This window comes from Penicillium samsonianum, assembly GCF_028829775.1.
Source record: "Penicillium samsonianum strain IBT 33392 chromosome Unknown utg000008l_segment0_segment0, whole genome shotgun sequence".
Lineage (NCBI taxonomy): Eukaryota > Fungi > Ascomycota > Eurotiomycetes > Eurotiales > Aspergillaceae > Penicillium > Penicillium samsonianum.
In genome coordinates this window covers 271,407-298,879 of record NW_026643266.1, presented here as the reverse complement: position 1 = coordinate 298,879, position 27,473 = coordinate 271,407, and the positions used below count along the sequence as shown (strand labels likewise).

The 27,473-nt window shown below is 46.0% G+C and overlaps 9 protein-coding genes across 9 annotated transcripts; 5 read left to right on the top strand and 4 right to left on the bottom strand.

The window, feature by feature from the left end:
• On the top strand, window positions 1–412 carry N7471_013050 (uncharacterized protein; the record flags this gene model as incomplete). The annotated part of the gene is made up of 2 exons (XM_057285769.1): window positions 1–75; window positions 140–412. 2 exons carry the CDS (start codon window positions 1–3, stop codon window positions 410–412), a joined length of 348 nt encoding a protein of 115 aa, XP_057129762.1.
• A 4,039-nt stretch (window positions 413–4,451) lies between these two features.
• On the top strand, window positions 4,452–5,004 carry N7471_013049 (uncharacterized protein; the record flags this gene model as incomplete). Its single annotated transcript, XM_057285768.1, has 3 exons — window positions 4,452–4,581; window positions 4,650–4,754; window positions 4,805–5,004. 3 exons carry the CDS (start codon window positions 4,452–4,454, stop codon window positions 5,002–5,004), a joined length of 435 nt encoding a protein of 144 aa, XP_057129761.1.
• A 900-nt stretch (window positions 5,005–5,904) lies between these two features.
• On the bottom strand, window positions 5,905–6,402 carry N7471_013048 (Major facilitator superfamily domain general substrate transporter; the record flags this gene model as incomplete). Its single annotated transcript, XM_057285767.1, has 2 exons — window positions 5,905–6,149; window positions 6,390–6,402. 2 exons carry the CDS (start codon window positions 6,400–6,402, stop codon window positions 5,905–5,907), a joined length of 258 nt encoding a protein of 85 aa, XP_057129760.1.
• Window positions 6,403–8,225: 1,823 nt separating this feature from the next.
• On the top strand, window positions 8,226–9,213 carry N7471_013047 (uncharacterized protein; the record flags this gene model as incomplete). The annotated part of the gene is made up of 3 exons (XM_057285766.1): window positions 8,226–8,472; window positions 8,547–8,705; window positions 8,759–9,213. The coding sequence occupies 3 exons, from the start codon at window positions 8,226–8,228 to the stop codon at window positions 9,211–9,213; spliced, it is 861 nt and encodes a 286-aa protein (XP_057129759.1).
• A 3,066-nt stretch (window positions 9,214–12,279) lies between these two features.
• N7471_013046 (uncharacterized protein) lies at window positions 12,280–12,888 on the bottom strand (the record flags this gene model as incomplete). Its single annotated transcript, XM_057285765.1, has 1 exon — window positions 12,280–12,888. The coding sequence occupies one exon, from the start codon at window positions 12,886–12,888 to the stop codon at window positions 12,280–12,282; it is 609 nt and encodes a 202-aa protein (XP_057129758.1).
• A 534-nt stretch (window positions 12,889–13,422) lies between these two features.
• On the top strand, window positions 13,423–13,710 carry N7471_013045 (uncharacterized protein; the record flags this gene model as incomplete). The annotated part of the gene is made up of 1 exon (XM_057285764.1): window positions 13,423–13,710. One exon carries the CDS (start codon window positions 13,423–13,425, stop codon window positions 13,708–13,710), a length of 288 nt encoding a protein of 95 aa, XP_057129757.1.
• A 1,141-nt stretch (window positions 13,711–14,851) lies between these two features.
• Window positions 14,852–15,388, bottom strand: N7471_013044 (uncharacterized protein; the record flags this gene model as incomplete). The annotated part of the gene is made up of 1 exon (XM_057285763.1): window positions 14,852–15,388. The coding sequence occupies one exon, from the start codon at window positions 15,386–15,388 to the stop codon at window positions 14,852–14,854; it is 537 nt and encodes a 178-aa protein (XP_057129756.1).
• A 3,654-nt stretch (window positions 15,389–19,042) lies between these two features.
• On the bottom strand, window positions 19,043–19,889 carry N7471_013043 (glutathione S-transferase family protein; the record flags this gene model as incomplete). Its single annotated transcript, XM_057285762.1, has 3 exons — window positions 19,043–19,247; window positions 19,309–19,722; window positions 19,777–19,889. 3 exons carry the CDS (start codon window positions 19,887–19,889, stop codon window positions 19,043–19,045), a joined length of 732 nt encoding a protein of 243 aa, XP_057129755.1.
• Window positions 19,890–21,847: 1,958 nt separating this feature from the next.
• On the top strand, window positions 21,848–22,096 carry N7471_013042 (uncharacterized protein; the record flags this gene model as incomplete). The annotated part of the gene is made up of 1 exon (XM_057285761.1): window positions 21,848–22,096. The coding sequence occupies one exon, from the start codon at window positions 21,848–21,850 to the stop codon at window positions 22,094–22,096; it is 249 nt and encodes an 82-aa protein (XP_057129754.1).
• Window positions 22,097–27,473: the final 5,377 nt, after the last annotated feature.

Sequence of the window (27,473 nt, the reverse complement as noted above, 5' to 3'; positions counted from 1 at the left end):
ATGGGATGTTTCCGACAAGTCTTTCGGTGTCTAAAGGCACCATTCAGACGCGAAAGGGGCAGGTTTATTGAGGTTGTAAGTCCTATAAAACGTATGTGTGGGCGCGATGGAAAGTGGCTATAAGTTTTTGCGACTCCAGGGTCCTCCAACCAACTTTCGCAAAGAAGAATTGCCCGCTTGCTTCTCTGATGCCGAGTCAGTTCTTTCGCCCAGCCAGAACCCGACAGTGCGACTAGATCTGACAACTCAATCACAGGACCCTGACGTCGCAGGACAGCCGCACGAGGACCATGGAAAAGGACGGAACAACGATCGAGATGCTACCACTCTCATCCTCGACGAAGAGCAGACTCCACGGCCACGTCCGCAAAATGAGCATGAGACTATCGCAAACCCACCCGCAAGCGTATGAATGAGTCTCACTGGTGGAAATCGAGCCCCAAAGCCTGGAATGAATGTCGGAAATAGAATTATGGACTCGGGATGGCTCTGACAGCTCATCAAGGTCATCAAAAAGCGATCGAATCTTCGACTTGAAGGCAGGCGCCAGACTTGGTCGCCCACTGGGTGTTTGACCCTGATTTTCGATGTAGATGTATTCTGTAGCCGCGACTCGCGATTCACTCTTGGTGTTTTCCCGCATAGGGCAACCAAAAAACAAAAGTAAACAAAAATTTAATCTCTCTAGGTTCATGATCAGAAGTTCGAAAATTGAGTGTTGACAACAATGGCCAAGCTCGAACGGGTTGACCGATCGTGACCTCGCTCTCTGCAGTCGGAACGGACAGATCCACAGCTCAACACAACAGCACAACACTAAAGCAAGGCTAGGAAAAAAAATTCCATTATTTCTAGAGATGAATGTGTAGGCGCTTTTCGATGATTCAACGTTGAATCACCGACAGATGAGGTATCAGAACAAGAAATATGAGCCTGTCATTGCGGATGGAATATCTTCCACAAAACCTCAATTGAAGAGGGCCGTGAAGGATTAAGCAGTGAGTGAGCCGACGTTTCTTGGCCTACCCAGAATCCTTTTTCTCAACACTATTGTTACTCGCCTCTCTCGCTGAGCTCAATGCATAAAAAATTGTCGCTGCATGTCGCTGCATGTCGCTGCAAATAATTGCGATAAAAAGAAGAAATGTATTTCAACAGGCCTCAATTAAGAGTTGTCCCTCAACGCGTTCTACCAAGCAGAGCACTTATGCAACAGGAGGAGCCGAGAAGTCTTTAAATACGTCCTCTACCCCCGGCAATTTGCTCTTCAATTTATTCACCTGACCCTTCAAAGACGAGCAGGCTTGTGTCTGAGTCACTTCATAAGTCCTCTCTCAATGACCCAGTACTGACAGTCTATGTCGATGATTTAATCGTTGCCGCAGCCAACAATGATGAAGTCAAATACATACAAAGCGCATTAGAAAAAGAGTTTCGTTTAAACGACCTGGTAACACCACGTTCATTCCTCGGGATCCAGTTGGGCTTTCACGCCGACGGTTTCATCTCAATTCACCAACATTAGTACATCTAGAAGGTTCTTCCCGACTTTTGCACGGAGGCATGCGAGCCGAAGAGCATACCCCCGCAGTAGTGGCTTTCTGGCACGGCCCTTGGCTCCGAAGGAGGGCATCGGTGTCTCACCCATAACTTTAGCTGATATAGGTCAGATCGTTGCTCACATATTGACAAATAATCAATTTACACGATACAAGATCAAATAGGTAGACAAATTCCACGTAAACACAAGAGACCCACGACAAGCTTGCGTGATGTGTATTATTCTTCATTATCGGAGGCTTTTCGATGCCGCAAATAATGTTGTCACAAGGTTCTTACTCATTCAAGTTTGAAAATTAAGTGGAGCTTTCCTCTGCGAAAACAAGTTGTGGCTCGGTAGATACTGAAAAAAAAAAAAAAAAAAGTCGGCAGCTGACATATCAAGACATCACCTTATAGGCTCTCGAGTCGGTAATATACCCTGGGTACACTGAATCTTGCCTGAGGTGAATTAGTATTAGTATAGATGGGATTGAAGGATGGAGATTGGGGTAGGAGTGGACTACAGGTTTCCCTGAAATATCTGAATGTTCCATCAAGGCGCAGTACAGTATTGCACACCTAAAAGGAGGAAAAGACGGAGGGTCTAGGGTGGACTTTGGCGTAAGGGCCGAATTTGTTAATATAGGCACACCCTGCGACATACTCCGCAAAGCTTTGGATTCCAAGCCACGGGTACTGACGCAGGTATCAAGACAGTAATAGGAAACACAATCAATCTCAGCGCTGAAAGTTCGTTCTCCACAAAGGTTTCGTTTCTCTCAAGACCCGCATAAGGTGAGTGAATATCCATATCAAACGTATCCCTTTGGAAAATCTAGCTTAGATAGCCATTCTTCGAATGGGAATGTTCTAGGGCTCTGGAATTCAGGAGAGGGTGTATCAAGGGACTGGGGATACGTAGTTGTTTTACAATTCACATTCCATCTGTAAGAAAATGTTGGGAATACGATCATTGTCACACTTGGAGCAGTCGATGCGGACCTATCGGGATCGGCGTTTCTACACGCCGAAATGCATTGAGGATCTCACGTATACCTAGAGATGGATAGTGCCTTGTACTGAAAAATCAGTATTAACAACTACTTATAATTGTCAGAATCAGTGACCAGTATGAAATGGTGGTATCAAACTCTCTAACCAACCTGCGAAGTTGGCAATTTTGTAGGACATGCTGATAAAAAGTAATATGCACCTTTATGTGAGTTATCCCATATTGATGTCGTAATATTTTCTGGGTAAATACCTAGAAACCCACATGCAGATCCACCATTCTTCTGAAAATAATCTCTAGATACAAGACCTAGCGCAAGGAAGCAAAAGAGAGAGATGCCACATGTGGGTTGCGCAGATCATATTTCCTCATCCTGTATGCTTCACGTATATACCTGGCACACGTTTTTCTCGCTCATAGAAACTATGCTCCTGAAAATGCACTGTGAGATCCCCGTAATCTATGGAACCCATAGCCAATGCTACAGGGGTTGGAAAGCTTTCCAACAAAGTTTCTCCATTTTTCATGTTGCGGGACTCAACGACGATCCTATCGAAATGAAGTTAGATTCACCAATGTTTGCTTGGTTTGTAGGTTTTGTTATCTTAATTAGAATCCCATATAAATTGCGAGAAATAAGGATATAAAAATACAGAATGCTTTACGTATGCTGATTCTCCTTTACAAAATTGATCCGATAGTAAAACATGTTTTAAGGTATGAATCGCGGGACTGAAATTAAAGCTCAAAGGGACTTTTCCCACCAGAGTCTTTCTATAATCTCACCAAATAACATTCCATATACAATTAAAATTTTCAACCCATATTCCTATGAGTGTTGACTGGATCTCGCAGCACTAATAAATAACCCAGGGTGAGAATGGAGCATCATAGGAATGCCAATTAGATACCATTTTATAATCTTCCCCGTAATCTGTTCTTATTCGATGTGTTTTGCTGGACTAAGTTTTCGAACGGTGCCTGGTCGGCTAGAGGGCTTGGTCCTTCATTTGTTTGCTTTGTATTGTTTCGCGCCTTGTCGTCCTGTCAGACTTGATGAGTGAACCAACACCTCGAGGCCATAGGCCTCTCGTACCTCGGCCTCAGTTACTAAGCATAGAGGGAGAGGGAAGGGAAAGTCCTGCTAGCAGGAGAGCACTAGAAGAAAAACGCATGAGACGAGCATCGACGGCGTGTAAAGAGTGTCAAAGACGCCGGACAAAGGTACATATCAACCATGTTCCTTGAAGAAACCCCCTTCTCCCTTAATTGTTCTGCCCCTTGCCTATCTTTCTTAAAACTATCTGACATGCTCTTCTTATATGTTAGTGTACCGGCCCTCCCCATTGCATCGAATGTTCAAACCACGCCCGTGAATGCGTCTTCGACGAAGCCGCCGACAGACGCCGCAAGGCCTCCGCGAAGAGGATACAGGATCAATTGGACCACTTTAGATTATTTGTCAGAGACCTGATCGAAACCATTCGGGACGGAAATGGCCCGACTGTTCAATTCATCATCAATGCCATTCGGTCGGGGGAGAACCCGCAAGAGATTCGAGATACGCTTACCCGTATCTTAGAAAACGATAATGGAAAATTTGCCGATTGAAAAGTACTGTACTGATCTTAGAGACAAGAAAGGCCCTTAAATTTGAATTCAACTGGAGGGTCAACATATAGAGAACGACGGCAAGGGGAGAAATTCAAATTTGTAAACACCAATTACTCATGGATTAAACGTCGTCATATTGCTTTAATTACAGTGTAGTCTATTCTATAACTCCATGCCGGGCCGATTAGGGAAATTTTAGCGGAGATGCAATGTCACTAGCTGCCTTGGTTTGAAAATCTGCTTTATCTTTATATCTAATAGATATCAGGCTGGCCCATTCAACATGTCAAAGTTCGAACACAAGGCTGAAGAGGTTCTGACCGGCCACCCTGAATCAGCCCGCTCATCTAATTATAGACCTCACGATTCGAATCTAGCCAACAAGGTCGACTCTTGTTTGGATAGCGACCGTGGTAGGTGATCTCTTTGATCAATGTGAATCTTTGAATTCTGTCTCAAAACGCTCACCTTGCTTTCAAAGACAATGCCTTTGAACATGGTGCTATTGGGGGACCTTGCGACGTGCACGACACTAGCATCGCCAACCAGTTTGACCCGCGAGTCCACAGCGACAATGGTAGAAAACGTTTGTCTTGTAAACAACAAATTTTGTTAACAACAACTGACCTTACCCAGATGCCCCTGATTATTACCATCTTGATTTGGCTAAGTACTACGGTCATGGCGGAACAACCACTTGCCCACCTAACTCCATCATCACCAACGGGCTCGACCCTCGAGTTGACTTAGATAGAGTTAACGAAGCTCTCGCCGGCAGTAGCCTCAATAAACTCAACCTGCGTGTCGACTCTGACATGGATGAGAGTGCTCCTTGAATAAGTGTTGTGATATGGGGCTGTTGCAGATCAGGAAGCTTCCAGTTCTTTCTGCGTGGAAGAAATACATGATGCAAGTAGATGCCTTCACTATGTATATATATATATAGCCTCGTGTCTCCCTGAGAAAACAATCAATTATTCCTCTGAACTACAACAATATATTCCTCAAAACCGGTTCTGAGGATGTAATTTATTTTTCCAACAAAACTTTACAAGTCGAAATACTACCTTAGAATAGGTTACAGGCTCTCACATATCACGCCTTTATTCTAGATGGTGAAATTGTTGTAGTTCAGAGGTATAAGTTGACTTGTTATTTCAGAGGGATACATGAGCCTATATATACAACAATTAGCCAAGTTGATTTCCAATCAACTTGGTCGTCTGTATAGACACTTCGGAGCTAATTCCGACGGTGCGGCTTGGTTCCTGATCTGCACCAGCCTCATATCACAGCAGAAATGTCTTTTCGTATACTTTTCCAAATTCCATCTTCATGATAAGCGACGCCTCAAGTAGTTTGCGCTTTCACGGAGCTGATTTTCTTGTCAATATTTGAGTTGACTCGTCGAGATGCTCCATTAGTATCTTGAACACGAAACAGGCCTTGTGGACTGTCGCCTCTTTCGAGGCCAGGAGGGCCGTAGTGAACTGGATGAATGGCATTGTCAGCTGCACAAGGTAGTCGGCCTTGCGCCAATCCGTATCTGTTAGTTTGTACTGTAATTTTCCACTCTCTTGGCAGTATTGGTCGATAAATCTTCGCAGTCTGCCGGCTCGTTTCAACATCAGAAAGACCGAATTCCATCGGGTGTTCGCATCGTCTAACGGCAAGAGTCGAATCCCCAGAAGCACAAATGCCAGCGCAACCTGCCAGACAAGCTTCAGGCTGTCCACTTAGACGCTTGTGACTTGAGCCACAGTATCTGGGTCATTGGTCTGGCCGAAGAGATCACTCAACCCGCCCTCTCCGGCAAGACCATATGCACCGCCATTAGCCAGCATACTTCGTAACCCTTGATCGCCGACGCGGTGCAAAAGATCGTTGACTCGGCCGTTGAAGACGGCAACGGGGATTGCAACACCCCAGACAGAGCCGAAACTCCGGAGAAAGGCCCATGTGGCTGTTGCTGTCGCCACGTCTGTCTCTGGAAGCGAAGCTTGAATAGGGGGCAGCGTACTCGGGAAGACGAGGGAATGTACAAAGGTTCGCAAATGGGTTGTAGAAGAGAAGAGACGAAAGAACGTGACTCAGAAGAGAGTGGAGTATAACGTCACATCCCCAACTTTGGAAGTATAGAATCTTCACACTGATATGTTTCACCTGTCTATACAAAGTCTATGTGAAATAAATGTCACAGCAAAGAATTCCAGTTCCTAACAATCAGATTGCATGGTTAAAACTCTTGATGGAGAACCTCGGAAGCAGAAGCTGTGTTCACTCAGTGCTTTTTAAGCACTGTCTCCCTCGATGTGTACATAAGTGATGCGTTGCTGAATATCCAGTGGAAAAGGTGGTTAAGTGTCATTTTCTTGTGGTAAAGCTTTGGTGGGACATTCTATGCCTCTGCCTAGGTATGCAATCGGTAAAAGATGCTTACTCTTCTCACTTCTCACTTCTTTCTTACACCATATATCTTGATATCATAGTAATCAATATAAACCCCACTTCAGATGAGCCTAAGGTTATGTCTATATATATAGCCTGGTGGTGCAATATACACCTTCTTATTGGTACCAATCACTATGACAGAGAAGGCAAATTCTACACAGCTTATGGATATAGGGTTATAGTTCGTTGATACAGAGAAATAAATCTAGAAGGAACAATTCAAACACTGAGAGGTGCCTTGAGGATAGCATTCCAACGTGCATAGAAAGTACAACAACCCCAAACCCTCATTTACTGAGTTTTCGCTATTCGGATCAGCGAGGAAAGATGTCAGCTATGTTTGCGCAGTTGCTCAATCGTAAATTGACTCGATCAGCCTCACATCTGTCCCGTGCCAACTTCTTCGTCCTCGAAACCAGTGCCTTTGGATAGTGACAAAATAATTTTGTGCGCCAAATCTTAGTCGGACTCACGTCGTGATCTCATGCTAAATTCGTCTGTGTTGATGTGTCTCTACCTAGGTGACCGCTTATCAAAATTGAAGCCCAACGGAAAGTAACCGCTATCCAGATTGCCTAACGAACTTCTGGATATTGTGATAGAAACGGGCGTGCCATTCGTTCAACGTCCTGACGACCCCACATCTGTACAGGTTGGTAGATATCAAAGGCAAGAGCAAGGAAGTTACGTGCACTGTCTCTATCGGCCATGGGGAAGATTACTCAGGGCATGAGATCAAAAGCGCGCAAGAAAGTGATTCGACCTTGCCTGCATTTGTAGACGCCTTGCTGCTACATCGCGAGCCATCAGAGGTGATTAGAGTTATTCTTGAAGCGGCCTATGATCATTGGGAGAGTGATTGTGCCCCGACGATCAACGATTCAAGCTTCCGGGCCTATGCGAAGCATTTTCCAGAACCGAGGCGCTGGGAAGGCTGAAACACTCACTCGTTGGGGATTTTCCTGGGTGGATGTGCACCAGGTTTCAGGAAAGTTGAGCGACGTTCTTCACTCAAGCTCTATACCATAAAAAAAAAATATATTTACTGAGACATTGACTCAACCGCTGATAATTTTCTAATTTCTCTTTCTTGCATGATATCTTGTTTTTTCCTTTCAAAACCTGAATATCGACCGATGAAAATGCAGAACCACGGAATGGTCAACTCGGGTCGTTTCCCCAGATCTCTTCTTTTCTCCACTTGCTACACTCGTTTTCCCTCGTTTTTCTAGCTTTAGGAACTAGGGGGTATGACGCCACCTAGGCAGATGACATTCATGGCTATGATGCCTTCGCCCGTACAATCACTGAACTTGTCTGGCACGTCATGCGAATGGAGATCAAGCCAATTAATAGGCCATTCGCACTATTCGCTTTTTTTTGGCAGTCATATGACTTTCTCATCATGGCGTCACGAAGAATTTGCAACTTCCGATCTAATACGAGTCATTGAGGCAAAAGATGGCCGAGAGACAAATAGGCCCGCTGTTAATCGCCTTTTATGGGAATAGTCATTCCGACAAGAGATAATCCAAATTTCTCCAGCACAATAACTATCTTATTTCAAAATACTTTCTAGCCTTGTATCACAAACTCACCTCACACTATGTCGAATTTCGTGCACAAGGCCAAGGATGCAATGACTGATGACAAGAGGGATGCACCTGGAGCCCGTGGCAACCGAGCTCCTCAAGGTGAACATGGATCTTTTAATCCCCGCACCACAGAATCGGATCCGAACCAGTACAACTCTTCTAGCATGAATCAACCTTCTGGCATGGGCTCTAACAATCCTTACGGCTCTCACCGCTCTGACGATGAGCCTGGTGCCTATCGCGACTCCAAGGGCAACGGTTGGTCTCCTCGGACATATTATTCACTTTTCCATTTCCACCTGCCTTTGCTTGTATGCTGATTGAGTATGTAGAAAGCCATAGCTCATCTGACCCTGACACCTATGGATCGACGGAAATTGGCGGATATGGTTCAACCAGAGCTACTAGCGCGGGCTCCGACAACGTCAATGCTGGTCCTCATGATTCGAAGTTGGCAAATAAGATGGATCCTCGTGTAGATAGTGATATGGGTAAGCCAAGCTAAAATCCCCTGGCCAGAAAGTCAGACTAAGACTGTATACAGACAACCGTGCTCAACACTCTGGAGGAGCTACCAACCCCCAAAAGTCCAACAATGCCCCTAGCAACATGGATCCCCGTGGAAAGTCTCGCACTCAAGGTCTCGACAATCATCAAAATAGCGAAGATGATTTTCAGAAGTCGACAAACGAAAAGAATTTCCAGTCCCGTCCCTCCGACAACAACAACCCTCTGGGTCAAATGACTAGCGAAGAAAAGCACGAAACCTCTACGGAAGAGCACAAATCTCACTCCGCTACCAGTCACGTCAGGCCGAGCCAGACGAATATGCAAAATGAGCCGAATTTCGGGGGTAACGCTGCTGGTGGTAGCAGCCATACATCAGGCGCCAGAGAGCCATCTGGTACTCAAAATGCTGACCCTTTGAACAAACTTGATCCTAGTGGGACCCGATCGAATGAGCAATCTAGTTTCGCTGATCAGCGGAGTGAATACTAGGCACTTTTTTTTGAACTTGAATTTGTGGTCGCCTGTATGTTTTTTCTGTTTTACTAGTAGTACAAGAATGGAATGAGCAACACTGAATCTTTTGTTTACTTTGTGACTTCATAACGACGGAAACAAGGCCATTTACGTGCGTGCTCTTTAAACTCCAAACCCACTCGCAAATGACGCTATAGTAAGCTAGAGTTACGTTCGAGGTTGTTTAATCTCGGAGAGCATTCTGAAATCTCTGAATAAGCATCGTAGGCCTATAGATTATCAAGGAACAAGTGCTACTACTATCGCCTCGTGAGCGCCTCTAGACTATACACGTCCAGGGTAGGCGGGAATGATAGGCGAAGTAGTTCTATCGGATAAAGATAAAGTAACTAAATAACTAACTAACTTAAAGATTACTTAGAATTTGTGCAATTTGTTGTCAACAGTGAAAACAAATTTGAGCTATTGACAATCTGTGAGGCATTGCAGATAGTTCTATCCTATCATCCACGCAATACTTAAATGCATTGTATATATACCCGGTCACTGTTAAAACCGTCACATACGACCATAGGGTGTGGAAAACAGGGCTCCCCGTCCGCTCAGCCGTACTTAAGCCACACGCCTGTGAGTTAGTAGTTGGGTGGGTGACCACCAGCGAATCCTCACTATGCTGTTGTATGTTTTTGCTTTTTGAATTTAGTTGGCTATGTATAGCAAACAAGGAACTGCGCTTATTGCTGCTTTTACCCTAGTGTCCTCCCTATAGGTCATTGTAGATGCCAGAAAGCTGAGGCATCCAGCATTCTCTATTGGCCTTGGGTTGCTATTCTGGGAGCAGGCATAGGTGTTGTGATATGAGGCTGTTGCAGATCAAGAAGCTTCCAGTTCTTTCTGCGTGGAAGAAACACATGATGCAAGTAGATGCCTTCACTTTGTATATATACATAGCCTCGTGTCTCCCTCTGAGAAAACAATCAATTAATACTTCTGAATTACAACACATATAGCACCTTCCCGAGCCTGGACATGCCCATTCCTACGATCTTTTGCCACGAACAGGATATGAGTCATAAGTAGCACATGTGCCAGTGTACAGTAAAATTCGAAAACAGTTTCCCCTCTGGACACACAGCGCTTGTTTCTCGGTTCGTACCCGAAACAACGCTAGGCCTTATTGGGTCACCCGTAAACAACCCCTGTATCACCGTAGTTCCGTTCAGCGTCGGTATTGAGTTTCAGTGTTCAAGAAACAATTGTATAATACCATAATCATCCATAGAATGTTCTCGTAGAAGGGGGGGGGGGGGGGGAAATCTGACGATGTGTCTTGTTCTACTGAGTCTCGTCGCTTTCTCTTTCTAAACTCTTCATCTATGCCAACCCATACCGACGGTTGGGCTGATCTTGTGGAGAGATACATTTGGTAGGCTAAGTTTAGGGTTTTCGCGTTACTCCATGGATTCAACTCGCCACTATCGTTCCTATTCGCTCACAACTTCTGCTGATGGCTAGTACCCACGTAAGCTGACGATGATCTGCAGGCAGAACTTTGATCGGGTCAATATGAGTGACACTCCATTCCATAACAACTTCTCTCAGCCCCAAGAGCCGGAGTCTTGGGATCAAGATTCTCAGTATTCCCCTCCTACCCCAGGATACTTTCGGAGCCCTTATGCTACACGGTCCAACTATAGCCCCTCCCCATCCGTCCTCGAGTATGGGCCTAATGTCGCAATCCAAACCCGACCGAGCACTTTGCCACTACTCCAAGAATCCGAGTGGGAGAAAGACAAGGTCTACGACGAAGATCCGCCAAGCTGTATTCATTATTTCATAGAATGGCGGGTTACCCTTAACGACAAGGCCGTGGTGAAGGACACCGAGGAAGACATAGTATTGGCCCCAAGCGCCTACTGGAATTTGGTGCTAGAAGAGAAGCTAAGAAAGGTTCTTCAAGAAAAAGTATCACACAAAAAAAGGATTAGGGTGGATGACACGGCGATTGTTGCTTCGGTCAATGACCGATCCCAGCGCGATCTGACGAAACGTTTCAACAAGATCGATGTCGTCTGGGCACCGATTGAGAAGCAACTTCGCATGTGGTCGATTCAGTTTTCACGTGGTAAAAGACTCACGCCGAGGATGTGCTTTAACTATGTAGAAGACAGCACTTCTGTATCCGCGGGTCGGAAAGGGGAGAAGCGAGGTAAATCATCTGTGACCAACAGAATGCTCGATGATCGAGACGCTCAGCTAGACGCTGAAGAAAATGCATGTGGGCAGCAAGCAATCTGGCGCCACGTGTATGACTTGATGAAATGCGATTCCCCCGCATGCCACCTGGGACCTTACTGCTGGCTTGACCCAGTAGGAAAAAAGCATTATCGACTTCACACACAAACCCTCAAGCGATTAGTGACCTATGCTGAGAAAGGCGGCGTCCTTGAGACACATAAAGATGTTCCGGATGAAATACAGGAAGAGCTTCATTTGGAAGAACAGCAACGACAGGAGAAAGACAAAAGCAAAAATGGCAAGGTTCTCGGCGTCACGCCGTATCCACCTATCAACATCAATGTTCTGCCATCTCATTCCGTTGGATTGGATGCAACAGCTTCCAGTGCAAATGCTGACCCACGAGTTTCAAAAGGAACATCTCCATTGAAGATTCTCGGTTTCAGAGATGTTGCTGTCAAAGAGTATGGTGAGTGGCTTGCATCAACTGTATCGGATGATACACTCAAAGCTGCATTCCGGCAAGCGTGTGATGTGACGCTGTCGGATGGCTTCGACCTTGAGCACATACGTAAGGACCAAAATCCAGGATTCTTCGTTGGTAAAGGGGTCATGCCGGGAATTGCTCGCACGTTTGTAGAGAATATCCGTGACTGGGTCGAAACTGTGAAAGTAATACCCATTCTTGATGATGTATAATATGGATTTCGTTGGCGTTGGAAGATATGTTTTCTTTTTTTTTCCTTTTCTCTTTTTGAATTTGGTTCGGCGTTAGACCTGTGCCGCAAGTTTTACTCGCCGAGTTTGTTTGTTTCTTTTCAAATGATAGGAAAAGAACGATGCCTAGTCTGCTGCCCTTCTCCAAAAGTCACTATCGTTGTCAATGTCGTAGTCGTCTTCATTATCATAATCATCGTCGTCATCGTAAAGATAATAAAAATCTTCATTCTCATCCCAAATTCTGTCGTTATCCCATTCCTCTTCTTCCACAGGTTCCACCGTCTTGAGTGTCCACCCAAAACTCTTCATTTTCTCCACAGGTATGATATATGAGTTCAGGCCATCATCATAAACTTCCATGACAATTTCTGGCAGTGATGTGATTGCTCTGAAGTGATCGGCTACCAACGCCAATGCTCTATCACAAATCGAAGGGTTGTCAACTGATAGTTGAATTCCCATTAGATATGTGGTTGGAGCGGTTACTGTGATGGATTTGATGTTGGTACAGTATGCCTTGATCTTTGTTAGGGCGAGCAGGCTTTTTTTATCAAGGCTGACTTCCTCTTCAAGGTCGCCAAATTCAGGAAAGCGGATGCGGATACAATTAAGATGAGAAGCGTTCACCAAGCCTATAGTAGCGAGGAAGTCGCATGTGTGTATATAGGTCGATGACGAGAGGTCAAAGCAGTTATTGCCATAGAGTAGTGAGCTGGCCTCGTGTAGGATCATCGTGTTTGTGGACAGAAGGTTCGATGCAAGGTCACATCTTTTCCTCCAAGGAATAATAGGATCTCCACTTACTAGGAGATATTTATAGATCTCATTGCGGAGCTCAGCAGGAAGACTCAAGAAACTCGCTGGCATATTTTGGTTTCTGCCTTGGCAAATGATCGATATGTAATTGTAGGCAATACGGCTGGGTTTATGTAATGTCAAATGTATTTCCGTCTGGTCTAATGGGTTTCATGTGCTCGCAGCCTCACTTACGCAATTCCAAGCTGCCAATTGTCTCGCATTAGTTATTCCGATGACGTGTACAATATCATGACGTAATTCCAACACCCTCAGATAAAAGTCAACTAACCTCACGACCATTAGAGTACAATTTTACTGTATATTTATCTAATCTAGGTAATTATCGCTCCTTTCAAAATTGATGGAAGCTAATCACATCTGTTGAATACGTGAGAGGTAGGCTTAAAACCGTTCATTGCAATATATCATGCAAACATTGCCTTAGGACAGCTATATACTGGTTTCAACATGCAGGCTTTAACATGCACGGAACACGATCAAGATTTTAATATTCGAGAAGCGATCGAGCATATTCGTCGCTCCCATGCTAGTTTCATCGGGCGCCCCGGGCGCGCTGGAGCAATCGATGGGCACAACCACATGTGGTATTGCTACGATTGTGGCTCTAATATCAAAAATCACCGCAGCTACGATTCTGACAACGCGATGTGGACACACCTAAAACGCAACCACGAAACTATTGTTGATTGTATAATTCCTTCCCAAGACATCGATTGGAATTTGCAGATGGGATAGAAAAAACCATCTATCACCACGCAAATATCGCACTCAGAACAGTCTAGTCCTGCCTTTACTCTAGATATTCGATTGTCAGGCCTGCGTGCCGGAAATGACCCTCAGCACTCTCCCTTTTAGCTCCAACTGCTTCAATGCACCAATCAAGAAAATGATCAAATCCTTTACAGTACTTTTCGAAATCAGCTATACCTCCGAACTCTTTTCTTCTTGGTTCGGAGAAACTAATTCCGACGCGCGCTAGGCCGGGTTAGGCCACCGCCTCATAATTCTGGCAAAACTGTTATCGTAATGATTGTATGGCTAGCAATGAGTCATCGTCACAGTACCGTATATTACGTAGAACTACTTGGAAGGGTTTGGTAGATCTGGCGATCTTGCCAGATCGCCCGCTAGCTCCCCTCTCCCGTCAACCACGTTTTGCCTCTTTCCACCCCTTCTTTCCACATGCGGCGAAGCACCGTTTTCGCTTGCCAGTCATAGTGCAATAGCGTGTGCTTACCCCATAGAGGAACGAAACCTGGTAGGGAAAAATGTTGTCATTTATCACCATGAATTTTGCTATCTAGTGCACTTCTCATTCGTTACCAGCCTCAATCCTAACCTGCTACTCCCAGCCAATGTTTTTTTTACAAGGACTGTGATCATTGTGAGAGATGAATAAACTTCGCCTCGATGATGCAACGCAGTATGCGGGCTGCGAACCATGGTAGCGAGTGACCGTCAATAATAGGGAGGTGTCAAAGGGCACGGAAGAAGATGTCGTTTTGGCACCTAGCGCCTTCTGGCAGCCGTCCTTGGAAAAAGAAGTCAGAAAAAGTGTACTTCACAGCCTGCTGAAGTCATTCGTGTTTCGGTTGTTGCATCGTTACTTCGCTGTAGCGAATATCAAGCGGCGCAGTCAGCGCAAGAGCTCATTCAGTTCAATTTGGTGCTTACGACGATGGACCACCTTACGTGGGCAGTGTATGAAACGATATGAAGAACATGGGGGGCCGAAGCCCGATCGCAAGAAAAGGGGCCAAGCTGATATTTTTTTTTTGTATGTTAAAAAAAGAACGGAGATGATTTAGAACGTCCAAAGTGGCCAGGCCAAAAAGACAAGCGGATAGAATCATCCGACACCCAGGTCATCGATTGTTCAGTCATGGAGCAATTGTAAAGCTTGAATAACTTCAGGGAAATTTTCCTTGAGCTTCGCAATATTTGCTGGTGCAGTCGGCTGGGACCCTATTTCCTCCCATATCCGCTTCCGCTCTTGTTGTTTCTTGACAGAAGTGGTTGGCCGTTGGCCGAAACAGTCGCCTCCTTTCTCTTTTTCGCAATATTTCACGCAATTCTCAATGTATTGAGAAATATTCGGTCTCGCCGGGGGCGGGGAAATATGCAACAAGTCACACTCGCTGTTGTCGACAGCAAACTTTGCGCGAGCATGTTTGAAACTCCAGTTGCGCTGTTTTCCAAGGTTTACCAAGACATGGTAATGGATACCTTCGGTTACATGGTGTTCTCGACATCCGTAATACGTAGATTTCGTAAACTCATTACGCTGTAGCATATCGCTAAAGCCTTCTTCGAACTCATCTTTCGATTCGATGGAACATCGTGAATAGGTCAAAAAGACCCAAGGATGGTGAAGTCTCTCATCAGTGTCGACTGATCGAAATCGAACGTACATTTTGTTATCCAAAATAATGTATAGATCGAGGGGTTCACTCCTCTTTTTATCGTATCGAAACAATCACATGCCGTGAATGCCACTTCGTGCCAAGAATTACTACATCTAGTAATTTTCCTCAGTCTCACAGCCTCACCAAGACTGTTAGCGTAGAATACGCTGTTAGGCAGGCGGTGTGCATCCGCTCACCTGACTTCATCGTATTTACTGTACCGTTACAACGGTACTTACCTATTCGGGCCCGCTTGCGCTATTCCGGCCAATGGCCGGGGGTTTCCTCCCCCCCTCTGCGGGTCCCTCCCGTTCCCAAATTTCCCCTAATCGGGGAATTACGTTGAGTCTCAAGTCTCAACTTTTTGGAGCAATATTATACAAGGGTGGGGCACCACCCTCCCAAAAAGTTGTCCAATCAAGTCTGAAAACTGTGGAGGTATAGCTGATTTCGTAAACCACCAAAGAACCACCGTGTCGTATTCCTAGCTCAATGTAAATACAATCTAGTCGGCTTTGGAACGAATTGAGCGTCAAAAATAAGGACGAAATGGGGAGATAGAGTAGGCTTCGCAAGGCAACTAATTGATGGGTGGTGAGGAAAATGCTACGGGCAATCACAAAATGCGGGCCGAGCTACATGTTAGTCGATTTTCTAACTGGGATCATTTTACGGTGTGGGTGGTTCCACTCTGCAACAGCCCCACGACTAAGATGACCCACCCCCGCTTTGCTATTTAATCTGAGGCCAGTGCTTTCCCTCTCTATCATCTACTGCTGCTTTGGTCCTACTCCCGGCATACAACTCATAATGTAGCCACAAAGGGCTGTTATCATCAGCGGCGTTACGGTTCGATTTCGGCCGATTCGTGTATGTGGGACATTGATAGTTCTAAACTGGCATAAGTTCCTGCGAATATTGATAATCGTAAGCTTGGTACATTCAGCTTCATCGGCCATATGAGACGTGGTAAAACATCGGCTCTCTACCTTGCCACAGATCAGATGAAGCTTCGAAGTAGGGAGCTTAGGAGTCATGTTCGTTGAAATTATATTGAGTGATTTTACTCAAAGACAGACGGGTGGTACGTGAGTGGGAGAGGAAACCTAGTTCTTGCCATGATCGAGGGGCACACTAGGCGGCATGCGTATACATAGCGCTTTCGCGTAAAATGTATCTTCTGGTGTCTTGCTACTGTATTGTAAGATACACCTACCAGTTCGGAAAGCGGTCTGGACAGCGGGTGGTCAATCACCTATCCAATCATAATTCACAACCGCCGGCTGTATTTTCCGGGAATCACATTGCAAGAATGCGGAGGTATAACTGATTTCGAATACTACTGTCTTTGAATTTTCTTCATAGTAGCACCAGCTACGCCTGATAAAGCTTTTTAATTCAGCAAAAAATTCTTCAATGGGATTAAGGTCCGGTGAATAGGGAGGTAGGTAAATCAACTTGACTCCAGCATCAGCACACATCTGCGTAATACGTTCAGTGTGGTGAAACGATGCGTTATCCATGACCAGAACGGATTTCGGCTCCGGCCATCTTCCACAGTGTCGAAGAAGCTGGTCGAGAAAATCTTCGAATACACCGGCATCCGTTGAACCACGAAAAACGCGGGAAAGCACGACACCATCTTGGGCGTACGCTGGGAGTATTTGATATCGTTCATCACGGTGAAACTGTGACACTTGGACTGGGGCAACACCGAGTGGTGACCAGCCGGTTCTTCTGAATCCGATTCGTTTATCACAACCAGACTCGTCAACATAGACAAGGTGGTACGACTCAAATTCTGAGATGTTATGAAGATAGAATTCCCGTAATTCTGCATTCTGTTCCTTGGCTCTCTGGCGAATGGATTTCTTGGACCAGCCTGTAACTATCAGAGCCCTCCTAATACTTGAGGTTGTTGCAAGAATCCGAAATTCATCCCATATGAATAATACCATTTCGTCAAGGTAAAGACCCGATTTTTCGAGCAGATGATTGCAAAGAGCGTCAAGCATCGGTGGCGTTATGGTTCGTCTTTGACCGACATGATTTGAAGGGGCATGGACTTTCCCGAATAACCGCAAGTTCCTGCGGATATCCTTTATCGTTCGATCGCTGCATTCGGCTGCATCAGCCATTTGAGGTGTGGTTAGTGACTGGCTCTTTATCATATCATGAATGAACTGTAGCTTCGATGGGGATAGTCTCGGTGCCATATCTATTGGACGTGAGTTCTCAGGATCAGCAAAAATGGGTGACTTGCGAAAGGATGGGTTGCTAGGAACTGGATGGAGGGGAATGGAGGGGCAGTGTATCAAGATTTCGTGTAACGTAGAATATGATACGTAACATAGTCGTCCTTGTGTTAAATTTGTCTATTCTTAGAAAAATATTCTTTACAGCTTTGTCCATATTAGGACTAGCTTAGTATCGGGTACAAGCCGAGAAACAACCGATGTATGTCCAGAGGGGAAACTGTTTTCGAATTCTACTGTACTAGGTCTCCAAGCATCCAAGAGCACAACATCAATCCATAATAAATACAGTACAAAGAGTCGCTTGAAATTGTACAATAAACTTTGAACTTTCAGTCTATGGCATATTCTAGTCTTCAGAGCTCCGCCGTGTTAGTGAAAACCAAGGTACAGTAGCTGGGGTGTTGCTGGACGTCTTGAGTCGGGGGTGTTGCTCACGTAAAAGGTCAATGGAAATTTCTTTACCCGCCCGACAGAGCGGTGTACAGTACGTTGGGGGTTGGTTGCATATGACCCAAGGCCGGGAAATCCTGAAGAATAAACCTAGCGATCCCATCTAATTAGTCGGTGGCGGAGTACGTATTACGCCTGAAGCTTAAAGATGACGGACGCATGACGATCATGACAGCTGGTTTTGTACTGTAGATCACAACCTATAAAGAGATTGCACATTAGGTTAAAAATAATGGGTATTATCATTTAGCATAGGACAAGTCAATTGCCGAATAATTTCGTCATCAGCCTCCCAACATACTCAACGCCAAAGATAGTCTTGATCCTATCAGCGGTAATAAGTTGTGAGTTGGCTACCTGGCAACTAATGGTGAGAGTCTATGGGAAAAGCTAATGTCAGAATTTCCAATGGTAGTGCATTGAACAACCCAAACGTATCAGATGAGGTGAAGGCACACGTTGTTGATCAAGATGTTGGCGATGACCACCCCCCACAAGCAAAAAGACTTGACCAATGCTGCTGCCGGGCCAAAAGCGTCAGTAGTGAAAGCAATCGGAACTGCTATAGTGATGTGCTAAGGTTAATGATGCCTCGGTTTCCCTTGTGGAACAGCCGGCGGCGGTCAAAATCCCTTTTGTTAACTATGTTATTGCAGTTTCCGTAACATATATATTGAAGGAGACAGACCAGTGTGTCTGAGACGAGCTTGATTAGGCTTCGTCTGACAAAAGTATCATAAATTCTCCAATAAACTAGTTCAAAGACCCTATAGTTGTCAATATGAGTCTCCATCCTAATAGGTAGACGAGTTAATTTCCGGAGCAAGCGTTTTCTGTGCTAAGTTTTCCTTTATCCTATCCCTCGTCGACCCACGCGCTTAGGTCATGCTTCAACGAACTACTTGCTGGGAGACATGGCATACGAAATTCATTCGCATAGTCTTCCTCAACTTTTCACTCAGTTCTGGAAGACTCCAAAGGCCTTGCGCCATTACTATGACCAGATTCGTGTTGCTTTAGCATCCCGAATCCTTTTGCAATAGCAGGACGTCGAGCCATTCGCCCATACCAGCATTCAAGAGCTGGAAATTGTTCAATGGCGATTCCGGCTGACTTTGCCCCGGCAACATAGGGCACATGAACAATATCGGCAACTGTACTATGGGCAAATTTAACAGCTGCATATAAGGAAAACCCTGCATTAAGTTGAAATTACTCACCATTTATTATTCACCATATAGAGGGTCCCAGACTTTTGCAAGTGCCTCTCAAGGATGAGGTATAGCTGCATTGTTTTGTCTACAAAATGTGAGGTGCCGTAAGGTATCTTTTCCGGGGCTTCAAAGAAGTGAACAGCTTCCTCGTGGTTTGGTCCCAATCGCGAAGTCAAAAAGAACAGCCAATTGTTGACTTCAATATCTTCTGCGGATAACGGAGGGTAAGAAAGTGTACGACTGGCATCGTAGTGCGCTATCAGGTATTGGGCAATAGCTCCAGTTTCTTGAATTCGGAATCTCTGGCCATCAGGGTGCACATCGGTTAAGATGGGAAGATGGCTGTGAATATCCATAAAACGCAATCTTTCCTCTTCAATTTCTTCGATGTGATGAACCCGGTAAATGCAGTATTGAACCCTTGAGTTGATTAGTGAAAGCAGCATTGCAAGGGAAGTATCCTTTTTGACATACCCCAGTTCTTCTAGCAGAACTATGATTTCAAGTCCATTTGAAGAATTTGCTTGGATGTAGAGGTCTATAAATTCATTTTCGGCTGTATTCCCTTTCATATTCACAAATGACATTATGTAGGGATGTTTTGATATGCTATTAAAATTCGGGCGGTCCGGGAGCGAAGGATTAGAGAGGGGAAGAAGGGTGGGCTGGGGTTTGGTTTGATTATATAGGCGAACCATCCACCCCTCGTTACAAGTACAACCGCAAAGAGTGGGATACAGTAACAATACGAGAAGCAGTATGCATTTTGATTACAGTTTTTTGGTTATAATTTTAACTCTTTCTTATTCAGATCCTGTATCCATACTGTATTGCTCTATAACCTTGGTTGCACCACCGCTGAATTATTGTTATAACCAGTCTTTGGATAGCAAGTGACATCTATGATCTATGATCCAGCCTGTTTATGGCTCCCTCTAGTCTAGTGTGTGCTAAAGAAACCGAGTTGTACGTTACCTATCACAGATGAAAGCTATTATTGATCAAAAGTCTAAGTCTCCCTTCCACATAGGAATGGATACAACTAAGATTACATAACGCCCCCAAAAATATAGACATGGGCCATTCCTTTTGATATCCGCGAAGCATGAGGTTGAGGATAGCTCATTTTACTCTAATCCATTTTTCGTGTCGTTACATATGCCATGGGAAATGAGGGATACTCGCTAAGCCATGTGTAAATTTGGTGTTGACCCGTAGAGGCACCTGTAGATACAAGGGAGCGGAGTAGCATTAATTGAGTGGCTAAACAGCCGCCAAGTGTGTTCCAGCATGCCTAGATAAATTCCTATATGTAAATAGCGAGATTGTAGAGGTGGGAGATCACATGAAGTTAACCACTACCAAAGTGATGACGTAACCATTAATTATCAACCATGATAACCAAGCTAATTCTCAAAACGATACTCTGTCGGGTCATTGATAGACAGTTTTTTCGTTCGGCAGCCGCGGCCTTAATGGAATGACGGTTCATCGGTCGACAACCACCCAAGAAACCTTCTTTCAATGTATTTAATCGGGACATTCTAAACTAAAATAAGATTGATTCTATCTTTAAAACATATATAAATTATGTGCACCTAAAGCGTCCTAGAGGGAAATAACTGTAGGTAAGTATCAACGAAAGTCTCCGTTGCAACCCTAGCTACATTCTACACTTTAATTGATGTATTGCCGTACGCATTTCCTTCGGTCTTGAACCTTTTCCTTTGCTCAAATTTCGGTTTGACAGGTCAGTTCCTACTCTATGAAACATAACCGTGCGCACAGGGCTCTTCCCCATTCCATGGTTTTCAGATGTGGAGTGACGACACAATGACAAATATTATTTCCCTATGTTACCAATAAAAAGTGATTTTGTGTGACACTATTACGCTAAATGTCTATAATTGTGTTGGTATTCTTGCGATTTTGTTTACAAAGCTATTGACTTGGTTTGTGTTTTACGACTACGGCCATTTGAGCTCATGAGCAATACTGTATACGGATAGTGGCGTGTAAGACTAGCAAGCCACTATGACCAAGTTGTACTACTATTTCCATGGTTTGTAATCAGTGGTTCCTTAGGAGACAAATAAGCGGACTATAATCAACGCCGGTATCTAGGGAATCATGCTCAACACCAACCACCGCCTGCGACTAACGTCAAATAACTGGCTCATAGAATAGCAAATTCCAGAATACAACAGAATCAGTGACACTGGGAAATTTAGCTAATAGCTAATAGCTAAATGGGTGAGTGCGGAGAAGAGCCCAGGGTGGTGAGTAAATGTCATCGTCATGACCGAACCATCACCGCCACCCTCTAACCTCGTAAATATAGATTATTTCCCCCGCCACTACAATTCCCAGCTTCTAACAATTCATTTTTATTCACCACAAACAAATACCTGGTATGTTTCCTATTATACCCCGATCTCAGAAACTGATTGAAGAAGAGTGTCAGGAGATGACGGTGGAGGTTGAGACACTCAACCTATACAGCACCCTGCTAACTTGCAACAAGATACTATCAAGACACTATACTATGCCTACTCAAGACGACAAGAGTAAGGCTGACATGAAGGCTGCCACTAGAGCTAAGGAGAACGCCACGCAAAAAGCTTATCACTGCGATCTGGGGCCCGCTCAGCTCCTGAGTGAACACATGGACGCCTCTGGTAATCCAGTGCCCGAACCCACTTGGGGCACACAATCAAAGAAGACCAAAGATCCGCTTGACGATGATGCCGATCTGTTCGGCGCCATGAACGCAGAAACTGCCGACTTTGACTGATTGTAAATGTAATGATCGTTTGTATTCAGTATATTCCTTCCCATCTGGGAAAATTGAACATTACATTGAATATTGCAATACAATTAAAAAGAATAATGGGGGTTGTGCAGTTGTAGCAGGTCATTTCTGTGTTAACGGCCGACTGTAGATCATGACACTTAGAACTTTTAATTGATCATCATAATCATCGTACCTAAGTAACTGCATCTCAGCTCATTCCTGTCTACACATTCCCTTTCCAAAAGAGTCAAGTCTTCAATTATTTCATTTCCGCTTTTGTCATTGAAAATCTTCACGTTACATATACCACTCTCTTCGTGACCGACAACGCAACGCCGTCACCGCGTGTGTAATTCATTTACCCTGACCTCTCAAATTAAGTGATTTACCAGCCACCTCCCTGCACTTCGATCCCGCGACCACTGCCCCTTCCCATTAATGCTCTTTCCACCCCCTCAAAAATCCACGAAATGCCCATTATCATTGGACGTGATGCATCATTCCAAGGAGGAGTTATTATTTGGCCTTAGGGAGGGTGAATCAACTGCTTGGCTTGTGAAGGCCATGACTGGGCCTGTCATTGGTCGCCTAATTTTCACGGGTCTTTAAACTAGTCAGTACTGAGGAAATCATCTCTCATTCATTAAGAGTTACTATAGCAAGGTCTATGACTGATATCAGTCAACCATCCAAGGCCCATAATTGTGCTCCGATAAGTGTATTTAACATCGTGGGAGGATCGTACATCCTCATTCGGTTTCTCTCACCAAATCATGATAGTTCTCTGATATCAGACGAAGAACGTGACATGGTGAGGGGGAACGAATGGCCAGTCACCGATTGGAATGAAAACGGCGAGACTGCCGCGTGTACCGCTAGCTGAGTCTCTTGGGCGTTGAGAAATTTGGGGAGCCTTCAGAAGCCACTGGTTGATTTCCGCCGCTGGCCGTTGTCTTGGGCCCTTCAAGCTCCCGCCTGTTTGACCATCGGTAGAGACGGCTCTAAGGAAATTGCGGTTCGTTTTCGATGGCCTCTTGTGCATTTCCCATGCTATAACTGGGAATGAAAGTCAAGCTTCTGCCGGGCAACGAGTCAAATTTCTCCAGGTAATAGATGAACTACTGGTTCTTCTCCCGGTGCACTGCTGTCTTTCGGGATCGCCGCTGGTTTCAATATAGGACTTGGCTAGATTTATTGCCTTTCAGCCGGCCTAGCACCGAACAGACAAATTTGAGCCATATTTGCGGATGGTAACCCCTGCGGATTGTCGGGGATCTGCTGTGTCTTTATGCCATAGTGAAATCTCTCTTGCTTTTATAGTTGATTGACATTGGAGCATTGTTGTAGCAAATTCTTACTCAGATTGGATGCATAATGAATCATCTTACTGGTAGTACAAGCGCTCTTGGCATCTCCAATGCTTTGTTCAAGCATATATCGGTACCTGATATTATGCGCTTAGTGACTGGATGGTGGATTAATTAGGAAATATAAGATAGGACATGCTGCAGGGAAGCTCAGTTCTTACATTAGTAACGAGCCGAGTATCTTCTCTTCGCTCACCGGGAGGCTGTGTAAGATGGAAAGGCAGAGTGCTGGAGGTGGAATCGGCAGAGTGTGGTTCAGGGCAGCACAATTCACACTACCGACTCGAGTATGCAGATCTTCTGCCTAGCGATCTTGTAGTAGCTATTGCTTTAGATTCACAATATCCCGTGCTCGACGCGTCGCTTGCTTATGGCTATTCTCCTCAGTACAGGCAGCCACAACTTACGCTAAAGGCGGGGGGCGCTTGGAGTTAGGAAGTTATGATGAGGTGGGGTGCCACCACTAGACCCAGGCCCTCCTTAGACGGCGTGATGTCGACATATTAATTCACTGATCTCGGCGCTAACGAACAGCGGGCTGATCTGATCGCGCTAGTCATTCCTCCCCTCTGAAACGCCTGCCACGAGCGCCGCCATGTTGCCTGTCTCCAATGACGACGCAGCTCGTTCTTCTCTGGGCGATTAATGTGACACGGTTTTTCCATCAAGGTGACGTGCCAGATCGCAGGATACGGGTATTTAAAAAAAGTTAATTGAAGACGAATTGATTGAAGTGTTGTGATACAAGGCTGGTGCAGGTCAGGAACCAAGCTGCACTATCGGAATTTTTTCCCGAGGTGTCTATACGAAGAATCAAGTTGATTGGAAATCAACTTGATCTTCTCGTTGTATATATAGCCTTACGTATTCCCTCTGGAATAGGAATAGTTGTTGTTCAGAGGTATGATTGTTATATTTATTCAGAGGGAAACATGAGGCTATATATACAACGAGAAGATCAAGTTGATTGGAAATCAACTTGATTCTTCGTATAGACACCTCGGCATTAATTCCGATGGTTCGGCTTGGTTCCTGATCTGCACCAGCCTCAGATCACAACATTCCCCCTCAGGATCGCATTGCTGGCAATGACGGTAAATTACTGGATTTAAGCTGAGCAGGCAGGCCTCGGTAAAACCACTCAAAAAACCTCCGTGGGAAAAGAAAGTGGAAAGAGCGCCTGTGCTGTCATGCATGTTGCTTTGGAGTTTCTGAGGCGTCGATGCCTAAGAGACTACAAAACTTGGCAAAGGAGGTGGGCCCTAATGGCTTGGTGAGACCATCTGCGGCCTGTTCCTCAGTCGGAATATATTGAAGCCCAATCTCGCCTGTATCCAGCACGGCTCGCTGATAGTGAAATTTCACGTTGAAATGCTTCGTCCGTTTGTGGAATTCCGGGTTGCGAGAAAGAGCAATGGCGGACTGGTTGTCAGCCATGATGTTGGTGACCGGAGACCGATACAGTTGTGTTTCAGCCAGAAAGGTGCGGAGCCACTGCAGATGCAGAATGGCATTATACTGTCCAATGTATTCCGTGTGTGTCGTAGACGTGGCTACTTCCCCCTGTCTCTTGGACGACCAGGAAACTGGCGCACCTGCAAGCTGGAATACATAGCCAGACGTCGAGTATGCACCGTCAGTGACGACAGAGCCACCAAAGTCGGCGTCCGTATACCCGATCGGCTGCCCACTGCGGTAGGTAATACGATGGGATTGCGTGGCTTTGATGTAGCGAAGCAATCGCTGCAAAGCGACTTGGTGGTGCGATTGCGGCTGAGCCGTGAAGCGACTCAACATGCCCAGCGCAAACGCAATATCCGGCCGCGTGCTAACCATCAGATACATCAAAGAACCAATGGCAGTGGCATAACGAGCTTTTGCTTCCTCGTCCGGAGATTCCTCGTCTGGACGATGATTCAGGATTTGCTTGGGATTCATCGGCGTAGACTTCGGTTGACAACTCTCCATGCCAAAGTCGGAGAGCACCTTCTGGATGTACTGGTGTTGGTGAATGGACACGGACCCATCGATGTGATAGTCGAACTGGATCCCGAGGAACGAACGAGGGATGCCCAGATCGTTCAGTCGGAACTCTGTTTGCAAGGCTCGTTGCACTTGTACGATTTCGTGCGTGTTTGCCGCAGCAACAAGAAAGTCATCGACATAAACACAAACGACGCAATCCGGTTTGTAGAACACACAGTTGTCCGATTGGGCCATGGTGAAGCCATGAGAAGCCAAGGACGCGGTGGACGCACTGGTACCAAATCCGCGGGGCCTGCTTCAGCCCATACAGTGAACGGCGCAGCCGGCATACGTACCCTGGCTTTTCAAAGCCTTCGGGCAACTCCATATAGATAGACGAATCGACGTCTCCATGGAGAAATGCGGTGACCGCATCGAATTGGCGGAGTATCCATCCGCGCAACACGGCGCTGGCTACAATGCAGCGGACGGAGTCCATTCGCGAGACAGCAGCAAACGTTTCGTGATAGTCGATGCCTTGTTTCTGTCGGTAGCCTTTGATGACTAGTCGCGCTTTGCGAGTCCCGTTGGCTTTGGTCTTGAAGACCCATTTGCAGCCAATCACATGATCTCCGGCTGGGACGTCCTCCCGCCGAACCCTTTCCCATGTTCCGTGTTTGAGAAGCGACGCATATTCTTTCTGGATGGCGGCCCACCAGTCCAGCTGGTCTGGGCCTGACACAGCTTCGCGAAAGGACGCCGGGTCGACTTGTCTGGCCGGCGCGGCATTCAATGTGCCTGCCGAGTACACCTTACCTAGTGACTCCAGGAGACGCCGTGAAGGTCTTCGTCTGCGACCATAGATGGAATACCCAAGATCCGAAGTCAAGTCAGTCCCTTGTTGACTTGGCAATAGGCATCTCCATGATGTCCGAATGGATCATTTCAAAAATTCTCGTTGAATGCAGACGTGGCCGTCTTGCACGGGAGTTCCTCTTCTGATGCTGCTTACCCGACATGCACGCCGGGCACTGCGGCGTTGCCAGCAGCTGCGCCTGCGTCAGCGGTCGGTACGGAGTGCCGGTCTGCCGGAAGACCACCCTCAAGCCTCCCCGGTTCAGATGTCCCATCCGAGCGTGCCACAACGCTTCGGAGGCCTGGTCCACTCCTTTGCACGCATCTTCTTCGAGTATCACAGCTTCACCACCGAGTTCAGAGGTTGACGTTGCGCATTCTCCGTCACTTGACTCCTGAGGGTCGTCGACGTCCATGGCCACCGCCTGCGGTTCCAGGGAATCTGCATGGCCATGGGTCGCCGGCGCCCTCGCCAGTTGGACTTGCTCTCGAGATCTTCTGTTCACATGGCACCGCAGGATCAACAGATCCTCCTCCGCATGGTAGGCGGTCCCCACGGTCCGTCCTCGGCGTTGCACAAAGACGTTCTGCGGGTGCGCCACCACCGAGTAGCGGTCTCGTAACAGCTTCGGCACGCTGATCAGGTTCATCCCAACGCGTGGCGCGAAGTATACATTCTTCAACACCAGGGGTTGGTTGAACTTCCCCCGGAGCGTGAGCTTCACCGTACCAATCCCTTCGGCTTCCACTGGATCGCCCGCCGTCCAGTATCTCGCGGTGGGGCCGCAGACTGCTGAAGCAGCTCCGGTCCCAGCAGATGTGGCTGGTGGCGGCCGAGTCCAGGATCCACCGGGGTTGCGGTGCCTGGGTATAAAGGGTCGTGACCCTCGCCCTCACGATATTGATCCTCGGTCTCTTGGAAGTCGGCGGGCCCTGCCGATCTTCTCTCTGGCTTGATGGTATATTTTGCATATTGTTTCTTGGTGAGCCGGAAGCACTCCGTTCAGCCTTCAGGGCATGGTCCCTAGGCGGGTGTATTTTGTCTAAAAGAGGGCAAACTTAAATATGATATGCAAGCCGCATTATGTAGAGAGTACTCAGAGATAGAAAGATAACTAAGGCGGCGGGGTTTTTTAATTCAATAGTAGGATAGCAGAGAGAGCACAGATTTTCTTCGATGTTCTTTATAC